At 51.1% G+C, this 10,605-nt stretch overlaps 2 protein-coding genes across 2 annotated transcripts; both read left to right on the top strand.

Moving 5' to 3' along the window:
* The first annotated feature begins 1,760 nt into the window (after positions 1-1,760).
* Positions 1,761-4,373, top strand: LOC117589794. Its single transcript, XM_034281994.1, has 2 exons — positions 1,761-2,273; positions 2,331-4,373. Exons 1-2 carry the CDS (start codon positions 1,852-1,854, stop codon positions 4,354-4,356), a joined length of 2,448 nt encoding a protein of 815 aa, XP_034137885.1. The 5' UTR covers positions 1,761-1,851; the 3' UTR covers positions 4,357-4,373.
* A 244-nt stretch (positions 4,374-4,617) lies between these two features.
* On the top strand, positions 4,618-8,343 carry LOC117589754. The gene is made up of 3 exons (XM_034281935.1): positions 4,618-5,286; positions 5,344-5,602; positions 5,665-8,343. The coding sequence occupies exons 1-3, from the start codon at positions 4,745-4,747 to the stop codon at positions 8,014-8,016; spliced, it is 3,153 nt and encodes a 1,050-aa protein (XP_034137826.1). The 5' UTR covers positions 4,618-4,744; the 3' UTR covers positions 8,017-8,343.
* The last annotated feature ends 2,262 nt before the right edge of the window (positions 8,344-10,605 follow it).

Below are 10,605 nucleotides of genomic sequence, written 5' to 3' on the forward strand. Positions count from 1 at the left end.
ATACGAGTATGCAAATATGGAAATAGATGGCTGGACAAGTGCATTGGAAAACTCACTCGAAAAGCAAATAAGTTATGCAATCTAATGCTGGACTTTGCACACTTCAGCAATTTGGTACACCACACTTGATGGAGATTCGTACTTGACAGTCTGACCAGAGACAAATTTTCATGTGGAGTTAGTTCTCTATTCACCACTCGATTGATACTCGATCGAAACTCTGACAATGTCGAAAATTGTTTTGCAATTGCTTTACATGACAAAATGGCCAACTAATTAAGAAGCCATTAATGCAACATTTCGGACCAGAGCAAAGCCAATTGTGCCTGCCACAGGAAAATGTTGTCCAGCACTCGCTCTCGACGCCATTTTCACACGTTTTGTGGGCGAAGCGAACACATTGATGCAAATTCGGGCTGAAATGTTGTTGCAACCAAAGCAGTGACACTTTCTGGCAAACTAGAGGAGTGTATACCCTAACAAGTGTGCGGAAATGTTGCATTTATATTGGGCAAATGTGTTCAGACTTGATTGGAAATACTCTCCTGTGGTTTTCTGTGTTAGACTCCCACACAGGGACTAGTAACACACTCAATAATCGATTGCAGGGCAAATCGAACTGATAGTCATACAAAATGATTTAAGAGACGGATATTCAAACGAACTTTGGGCAAAACTCTCGCAGAACTTCAGCAGCCTAATATTCCTAGCAGAAAACTCAACTTTGGGGTTTGTGGTGTATCCATCGATGTGCTCTCATCCTTTGGTTAGAGTATCGTTTGGTCCCAACTTGTTGTGGATAATTTATGCACGAGTGGCTTCCACTTGGCCAGCAGAGCCCGGCCAAACACTCGACAAACCAAACATATACATAGAAACGAACTGCGCGCCCATGGAACCAATTTGATATTGTATGGCCAGAAGCTACCCCACGAGCCACCCCCTAACGGACAACCCCCGTCTGGATACCCACCCACTTGGCTGCACTAATTTGTATCCAATTAAATCGGCTTAGTTAGTCAGGGAGGAGTGGAGTCTATTCTGTTCTACTCTATTCTCCGTCCTCGGAAAATCGTTTTCGTTTTGCGGTTCAGCATTTTTGGACAATTTTGAAAATTTTGGATAGTTCGATAAGAGGTCGTGGGACGTTGGGGCGGAAAGTGTGCAGAGGTGCAGCGGCTGCCAGGGCACCGATAGGCGTTAGACTTAATGCGCGAAATTTAATTAAAATTGAACTTAATTTAGATAAGCTTGTGAGCTTCGCGGCCTGATATGATAAATTGTGGCACACTTTAGTGGGCGTGGCATGCCTTGCGTGCTAAGCCGCTTACAAAAACCAAAACACTGAGGGAAACAAACCCTCCGCACGAAGGTGGGCTACTGTCGGACTGTAAGGAGTACATTTTCTTGCAGTGCAGTGACAAGCGGAGGTAATAAATTTCTGTAGGTTCAGCGTAAGGGTGAAAAACTGAGGCAGAACTTGGGGTAATTCCCTCGCCGGTGCAACAGGCTAAAGAGTGTCCGTGAGGGGTTTGCTTCAAGTAATTAGAATAACATTTTTTTGCTGCCTTTGGCCAAGAGCCAGACACCCTCGACATTCGCTTGGGTTCGCTGTGGGGGCCAGCGGCTGGCTGAGAGGTCATCGAAGTTCAGCATTCAATTTGGAGCTGCTTGATTCCAGTTTGATTTTCAGCTTCGATACAAAAGTCAAACATTCATTAAATAAATTTTACGATATTCTTTTACAATTTTCTTTTTACATTTTGACACTTGAGCACATTTCGGGAATTGCATTCAAATTGCAGGGAAAAAAGCTTTCCACATTCTTTAATTTAAATTCCGACTGCAGCAATGGCCGTCAACTTCCTGTGCGACATTGTCGTTTGCCACTTGGAGCTGCCGCATACGGAGATCAGCGAGCCGAAGCATCTGCAGGTGGCCATGCGGATTGGCAAGGTGCCCCTGAGCCTCACCGCCAGCTGCATCAACGTGCGGGAGTTCACGCCCACCAGTCAGACCGAGTTCAAGGATAGTGCCAAAGCGTTGAGGGAAACCCTGGAGGCCAATGGGCTGCCCATCACTGTGCGACTGGCTGCCAGCACCCTGGGCAGTGGCAAGGTTGAGCTCCCGCAGGACTTTACAGATCGCATCAGTGAGCAAATGGGCGACGTGATGTTTGGCGGCTCCTGCGAACTGCGAAGCCGTGAAGGGGTGGTCGGCACCGTGGAAGTCATGCTGCGACTCACCATCAAGTGCGAAGATCCAGCCGTAGAGTGAGTACTCTGGGGAGAAAGGTTTGCAGGGAGATTTTATTCACAGCCATCCCTTAGACCCGACACAGGCAGCAAGAGGCGTGCGACCTGTGTCAATTTAGGACCGTCCATCAATCAACAGGACATTATGTTCATGATTGGTTCCCCCGAAAGGTGTGAAATTCCTTCAGATCCATGCGACGACCAGCTGGAGCCTGAGCCAGGGGATAAGCGGCTTCAATTGGATCTTTCGCGTTACAGAAGCTCTAAAGTGAACTCGAGGGTCGACTACGATGAGCCCGAGCCGCAGGAGAAGTCCTACTTCGGATGCCTGCGCCAGCTGACAGAACAGTATGGGGGCATCATTCAGTCGGTGGTTGAGAGGGTCAAAGACCTTAAGCCATCACCCTGTATGGTGCGGCGACTCGAAGAGGATTCGCCATCTCGCAGGATGTCCGTTCATGCCCAAGAGGAACGCACGATCCCTGTGCCACTGGGTGACACGGAGGAGCTGGACATCAAGCCAATCCGCTTCTGCCCCGTGTGTCTGCATGCCATGTCGTGGCTGCCCAAGTACGCCGCGTGCCACAGCTGCGGCACGAAGCCAATGCCAGTGCTGGGGCAGCGTCACACGGTGGAGCTGACAGCGGACGAGATCATAGAGGAGCAGCTGCGCAAGGGAAAAGGCAACTCAGGGAACGAGGATTTCTGCCTCGATCCCTGCGACAAGAAAGAGCAGCACGGGGACGGTTGCAGGGCCAGTTGTTGCACCTGCACGAGCGTCAAAAAGTGTGTCCGCTGTCGCATACGAAAGCTCTGCGAGGATTTATTCCAGCCACAGGAAAAACCCGAAAAGGAGTGCCCCAAGCAGCAGACGGGTCAAGACTTTGCCGTAGTCACTGATCCCCCGGAGAACTGTCGTCCGTATCTCACACGAGTCTTCTCCGAGCTCATCAATCTCTATCAGATCAACGATGCTCGGAAGGCCCAGGAGCTGCAGGCGCGCTGCACTCAGTCCATGCCCACAATGCCCAGGCCCAGCAAGAGAAAGTTTGTGGAGGAACAGGCGGCCACCGCGATGCACAAAGGTGTCTCCGTGGGTGCCTTGAAGGAGCGCCACAAGTCGGGCCACAAAAAGTGTCTGTCCGGCGATAGAGTCGTGCCACGGCGCCACGGCTGGGGCTGGATGAACACCGATGAGGCACGAAAGCATGGCTGGCGTCCCGGTGTCATTGCTAGATCCACCAGCAGAGTGATGAAGTTCTTCATGGACCAAGAGGCGCACCGGAGTGGGTTCAGCGTGTGCCGGGAGCTGGAAGAGAAGAACAAGCAGATGGAGCTCCAAAGTCAGTCAGTGCTGAGCGTGTGCAAGCGGAACCACGAGATCTTCGTGACCCTGCGCCCGCTCAGCACACTGGGAGTGGAGCAGCATCCCATCACCTTCAGGATCGTCAAGAGCGAGCTGGCCCGGGCTCTCAGCGAGCTCAAGCGGCACCTCAAATCGAAGGGCTTCGAGAAGTGCACCTGCCACCAGACACTGATGCTGTGCACCTGTCGAAGTCCGCGCGAGAAGCGCCTGCTCGAGCGAGCCATTGACAAGGAGTGCCGCCGCCGCGTCATAGAGCCCTGTTCCGATCGGCTGATCCTCACGGACACCAGCGACAGCGAAATGGAGTTCGATTTTGATGTCACACCACCCGCTGGCACCCACAGGCAGTCCAGGACGCAAAAGCGCACCTTTAACCACGGCACACAAACGAGCAAGAAGGACAAATTGCCTCCTCCACCACTCTATCCCATCCAGCAAAATCCCTACTGGCGCGCCTTCGACTGCGGAGTGGGTGATCGCTACATGGGCACTGCCATTGGCGACAACCTGGAGACTGTCTTCGAGGACGGTGTCTTCGGCTACCTGGGTGGGGGCCAGCACGGCGAAGCGCCTTTGCGTAGGCATCCCAGAGTCTGGGGCACAAATCCAGGCGCTCCCCTGCGCCTTGGCCGGGGTCGCAACGAGGACAACTTCAATCGATTTAGTGGCACAGCCTGGCGCGGCTTAGCACGCAGAGTAATAAGGAAAATGCGAATTGCAGCTAAAAATAAATAAACAGTGAATAAGTAGATCAAATATAGAGATAAAACAGGAATTTGTGGCTTGTTTTTTTGGCAAAGGGGGATTGTAGTTGCTGGGCTGGTAATGGATAGACTGAAGGTCAATCGAAGTAGCCGCGTCTTAAATGCTTCGCAAACTGTCAACTCAGAGTTTTATTTAATCAAAGTTCAGTTTGTTTTAACGTTCACAACGTAGGAAACATCGAAACGTCTTTTCAGTTTACCAGTTTTATCGCATTAGTGTATAAGTCTCTTAAAAAAAATTATAAAGTAAACAAAAATTGAAACACACCCAAAAAATTACACAATATCCCGAAGTGCAACAGAACCCTCTCTTAGCTGAACAAAATTCTCGATTGACAGCGTTTAAAGTTTAGTAAACGATGGTTAATGGTAAGTTAGGGAGGCCAAGGGCCAAGTCTATGATTTTGTTATCTGCGCCAGAGCCCGATCCCGCTGCAGCTGAGGCCCCGGCATCAGAGCGGCCAAAGCAAACGATGGCCCAGCCACCGCCAACATTTATCTTTGACGTTGTGGTGACCAATCTGGAGGCAAAGGACGTTGAGATCACCAATCCCCAAGGACTGGCCATCGATGTGAACTTCAATCGCATGTCATTGACGCTCACCTCGAGCCGGATCAATGTGAACGAGTTCAAGCCGGGCAGCGGCTTGGAGTTCCAGACAACGCCCAAGAACCTGCGCAATACAATCGAGGAGTGCGGCATGACGTTCGTGGTGAAGTACATGGATCGCCCTGTGGGCAACGGACAGATATCCTTCCCTGCCATGGTCACGGAACGCATTGACACAGAGATGAGCGACATCATCCACGTGGACACGTGTGTGCTGGGCAAGGCAGGGGAGTCGGCCGGGCAGCTGGAGATGCTCTGTCGCCTGATCATCCGCTGCGATGACCAACCAAAGTAGGTCAACTGTGACAGCCAGGGAGATCGAATGCTAATCCTTTCTTCCTTCCGCAGGGTGGGAGATAGCGACTGCAAGCGAAACATGGACAAGAGCATCAATCCGCAGGACATCATGTTCGTGATGGGCGAGTCGCAGCACTGTCCCAGTCCCAGTCCCTGCGATCCCTGTCTGGATGCCCTCGATTCAGAGCCGGGCGATGAGCGTCTGCGCCTGGACCTGCAGCGATATCGCAGCAAAACTGCCGGCACCTTCGACCCCAACAAAATGATGACGGACAGGCCATCTGGGATTCCGGCTTGCTGTGAGCTGAAGGTGGGTTGTACGCCGTAAGATGTGATGATCCATTGATAATTTCCACCACAAATACTCTACAGAAAATTGCCGTGGAGTATGAGCAGCTTATAGACTCCATAACCAGAGCCACGGGCAGAGCACCGCCTCCCAAGCCGCCGTGTCGCAATCCTGAGGAGTTTGATATGAGTCCCTGCCGTGACACGCACATGCCCGTGGACATGAAGATGCCGGGAGAGCCACATTTGCCCCGCTTTACGTATCAGCCCACCGGGCAGCAGCACAAGCCTGATCAGAATCTCATTACAATGCCCATTGCCGACTGCGACGGCAAGAAGCCGGAGATCAAGCCAATCCGTTTCTGTCCCGTGTGCCTGACCAACATGTCGTGGATGCCAAAGTTCGCCTCCTGCCCCAAGTGTGGCATCAAGCCCATGCCCATGATCGAGGAACGGCACAAGGAGAAGAAGCTGACGGCTGATCAGATTCTGCTAGAGTTCCTGGGCAAACCGCCGCCCACCGTCGACGATTACTGCGTGGATCCATGCGACAAGGCGGTGAAGGACAAGGAGGCCGGAGGCACCGACGAGTGTCCACCCTGCCGTTGCACCTGCAAGTTTGGGAAGCTCTGCGCTCACTGTCGCATTAGGAAATTGTGCGCCGACATCTTCAAGTCAGACAAGGTGCAGGCCAAGTGCTCCAAGGTGGAGCCGCAGCCAACCGAAGACTTTTGCGTGGTGAACAAGTCGAGCAACGAGGACTGTCGACCGTATCTGGCCAAGGTATTCTCCGAGCTGCGCGACCTCTACGACATCAAGGACACCAAAAAGATGTCCGAGTTCGATGAGAATTGTGAGCTGAAGAAGAACAAGGAGGAGGAGCCCAAGACGCCGGGCAAAGACAATCGCAAGAACGTTCCCAAGGATAAGACGCAGCCACCGCGGCAGCCTCTGCACGTCCCAGCCTGTGCCAAACAATCCACCAACTGCCGCACCGTGACCGGACGCCACAAGCATTGCGTTCGCCAGCCGGGAGGCGTCTCCAGGAACCACGGCTGGGCCTGGAGCAGCAGCTACGAGGCACGAAAGATGGGCTGGCGACCTGGCGCCATACGTCGGCCCATCAAGAAGCTGATGGAGTTCTTTCTCCTAGACTCCACCCGAGAGACGGCGTTCCAGAAGTGCAAGGCAGCCGAGGCCGAAGAGCTGGCCAAGGAGCTCCAGCAGCCGGTGCTGAGTGTGTGCAAGAAGAACGGCGAGATCTTTGTCACCCTGCGGCCTTTGAGCACGCTCGGAATGCGCCAGAAGCCCATAACCTTTCGAGTAGTCAAAAGTGAGCTGGCCGTGGCTCTACGCCAGATCAAGCGGATCCTCAAGGAGAAGGGCTTCAGGAAGTGCACCTGCCGGCAGACGCTGATGATGTGCACCTGCCGCAACAGCATGGAGAAGCAGCAGCTGTTCCGCGCCCTGAACAAGGAGTGCCAGCGCCAATGTATTGCGCCCTGTGCCGATCACCTGATCCTCACGGACACCAGCGAGAGCGACTTGGAGTTTGACTTTGATGTGACGCCCCCAGCGGGCACGGAGCAGCCGTACCGTCGGCCCAGGGCTCGCACCGGTAACCGAGGCACACAGACGAGCAAGAAGGACAAAGTCCCGCCGCCGCGCATGTATCCTGCGAAGCAGAATCCCTACTGGCGAGCGTACAACTGTGCCGCTGGCGATCGGTATGTGGCCACGGCCTTTGGGTCGCCCGGCGAGAATGTCTTCGAGGATGGACTCTTTGGCTGGGGTGGCGGCGGACCACACGGTGCGTCCTCCCAGCCTGGAGGCAGGCCGAAGCCGCCTGGCATCTGGGGCTCTGCTCAGGGTGGCCCAATGCCGGCGGGGCCAGGAGGAGCCAGTCGAGGAGGCCGAGGCGGTGCCGCTGGCGGTGGAGCAGGAGGAGGTGGCGGAGGCGGAGCCGGTGCAACCGGTTGGAAGGGATTCCCAAAGGGTGTGGCTGCCAAGGTGGCCGCCGCTGCTGCAGGCGGAGGTCTCAAAGGAACGCTAGCCTCAGTCGCGCGTGGAGGCGGAGGAGGAGGAGGTGGTCCCATTCCTGTGCGAATGCCACAGCGCTATATAAAGGCCCAACAGCAGGCGGCCAATGCTGAAAAGGAGATGAAGCAGAAGGAAATCGAGCAAAAGAAGAAGGGCATCGATATGATGAAGTACCTCCAAAAGTCGGGCGCACTCTCCAAGCCCTGGAACCCAGCCGACGGCAAGAGTCCTAAGGGCAAGCAGAGCGGCCCAGTCCTCGGCCCCGATGGCCTAACCGACGCCCAGCGCAAGCGACGCGCCCTGCTCGAGATGCCGCCGCCGCCACTCGATTCGATAACACGCCGGGGCAAGCCATTTGATCCCTGTGCCGCCTACTACTGTGGCTACTACTGCTGAGTGTGAGTCCACTCCCCCCACTTTCCCTCTCTTGCAACATTTGGCAGCATTTCCTTTTGGTGTGCAATTTTATTTGACACTTTTCCCACGACTTCATAAAAAATTCAGCAAGTGTGTGCTTGGCGTTTGGTTGTCGCTCTGATCCACCCAAGACCATTCGCTTCCAATTGACAGAACGTCTTCAGCAAACATGTACAGGGGCAGTCAACATCCACCTCCCATCACTAATGCTGCGAAAATCCAATGGCATTATCAAATGTTATGTTATGTAGAAGGTACAAACAAACTCGCGTATAAAGCCTGTACATTATGCATGAAATATGGCAATTTCAATTAGTTTTTAGTGCCACAGACAGACAGACAGACAGACAGACATGGGATTAAATTTTGTAAGCCCAACAGCTTGTTTGCAATATTATAACAGCATTTCGGATTTGCCAGTAGACATTGGATGGGAGGGGAGTCCGAGCTGCCAGCAGAGATTGCAAAATGTTGTCTGTGCAGTTAATTAAATGGCAGGCACGCACAGGACGAGAAGGAGACAAGGATGGGACACGAAGAGAGCACAGGGGCAGAGCGGCACAACAGCTGCGCGGCACTTCATCAACGGAATTACACTTGGAGGAAATATTTGCAATGCTCAATATTATGTAGAAAATATTCCAAGATCTGAGTACAAATATTTAACAACAAATATATTTTCAAGGCTCAATAATAAAACTTAATCTTGTTCACTTTTGGCACTTCTTTCACTACTTTCATTACATTCTCTCAGTGCACAAGGGCACCGCTCTACACCACACACGTTTCACGTTCCATGTTCTACGCTCTACGCATAGAATAATAGCATACATGGTATATTAATAGGGAATGCTAATTCTATGCAAAATACCTAAGCTGATTAGGAGATATGGATTCCCTATGGCACTCAATGGGGTCATGCGTGCCCATATTCGGGGGTAATAAGTGTCCCCTCCCCAGCTTCCACTATCGTTCGAGCATCATAACATGATTGTTGCTCTCGGCTCATGAAAATCCCTCAGCGCAGTTGTGCCCCTAAACACAGCTCAAGAGCCGGACCTTCATGCGGGGCCAACGAACCATTGTAAATTGAGCCAATTTATTCGAGACGAGACGAGAAGAGAAGAGCAAAGTTACGGGCTTCAAATTTGCACAAGAGGATGCAAAATTTTTTAATTATACAAATTACAGCAATTAAGTGGGGAATGGAAAAATGCAAAAGAAAGATTCCTTTTCTTGCGTGTTCATTAATCAAGACAGAGACATCTTACCTGAACTGGAAAAAAGCAAAGCGGGCAACGAGAACCATGAAGATTAGGCTAAGGTTGGTCTTGGGATACCCAGAAACTTTGGTCACGATGATGGAAGAGATGCTAGAACTTTTAATGAGTGTCTCTAAGAGTTCAGCTGATTTTTTTTAAAAGGAAATATGGAAAAGATTTATGGAAAGTTTCGGGTTAAATGTTACAAATATTGAGTGGTATATTTCATCAAAAGAACTTCGAAGAATTTCTTCCACATGAATTTCCAAATTTCGTTGCAAATGGTAATTCGAACTGCACTGCAAATTAATTAATTTGTTTTTTCACTAAGATTCCCCTGCTTTTTGTAACGTACTCTGATATAACTTCTTCAAAGCAAATAAATTCTTTCCAATTTTCTTTCAATTTAAACTGAATTTTCAACCCAAAAGTAAGTCCGTAACAAAATGTTTTTTCAGCAAGATAAAACTCACAAAAAAAGACCAACCAAATATCGTCTGATATATCGCACAACAGTTTTAAGATCCGTTGCGGAAGTATTTTATGGGACACTTAGCACAGGCGACGGGCGAACATTTATTTTTGGCACTGCACCAGATAGGCATGAAAATATTTCAAAATTTTGACACAAATTGTAGCTGCGAGCGAGGGACCATTGCACGAGGCTACACTGATGATTAAAATATTCGAAATTATGATTTGAGACGGGATGCCCCAGGATGGCCTGCTGTGCATAATTAAATTAAAGTCGGAGTAGGGTTAAAATTCTGGGAAAACTCTGTTGAATATTTCATTTAATGGGATTTTTAATTTGACGCTTTAAAGTCAGCAAGGCGGGCAAGAGCAGAGGTGTGGGGTGAAGGTAAACGCATTTTGGCACTCCATAAATCAAACAGAAGAAGAGAACCCTCCAGCAAGTGAAACGGTTGATACCCTGGCCAGGCTTGAGAGAGGGAATGGCAATTACCAGAGAATGTAAAAATATTTATTTAGTGAGCTTGACCTCCGGTCGGGTGCTCCGGTCTCCTCGAAGGACCCAAGAGCCATCACCCTCGCCTTTGCCCTTTGCCGGGCATGTCAGTGGCCATTCGGTCTGGCAGTTAACATCCGTTTCCGTCAGCACAAACAAAGCTTTTATCGGACATAAAAGTGTGGCGAGGGCGCGGGGCAGGCTACTGGCCAGTCTCGGCCACGTCAGGGAGCGTTAAGAAAATGTTGTACACTGAAGTGAAGGCGAGTGGCTGTCCAAGACACTTTATCATCATTTGTCAATTAGTTGCATTACCTTTAAAGCCGCCGGCAGGGG

The sequence above is a fragment of the Drosophila guanche genome, unplaced genomic scaffold, assembly GCF_900245975.1.
Source record: "Drosophila guanche unplaced genomic scaffold, DGUA_6, whole genome shotgun sequence".
In the NCBI taxonomy this organism is placed as follows: domain Eukaryota; kingdom Metazoa; phylum Arthropoda; class Insecta; order Diptera; family Drosophilidae; genus Drosophila; species Drosophila guanche.

Excerpts from the sequence above, each read along its gene's own strand:
- LOC117589794 (XM_034281994.1), top strand. The coding sequence starts at position 1,852 with ATGGCCGTCAACTTCCTGTGCGACATTGTCGTTTGCCACTTGGAGCTG. Across the intron at positions 2,274-2,330 it reads TGCGAAGATCCAGCCGTAGA|ACCCGACACAGGCAGCAAGA; the intron begins GTGAGTACTCTG and ends GCCATCCCTTAG.
- LOC117589754 (XM_034281935.1), top strand. The coding sequence starts at position 4,745 with ATGGTTAATGGTAAGTTAGGGAGGCCAAGGGCCAAGTCTATGATTTTG. Across the intron at positions 5,287-5,343 it reads CGCTGCGATGACCAACCAAA|GGTGGGAGATAGCGACTGCA; the intron begins GTAGGTCAACTG and ends TTCCTTCCGCAG. Across the intron at positions 5,603-5,664 it reads CGGCTTGCTGTGAGCTGAAG|AAAATTGCCGTGGAGTATGA; the intron begins GTGGGTTGTACG and ends AATACTCTACAG.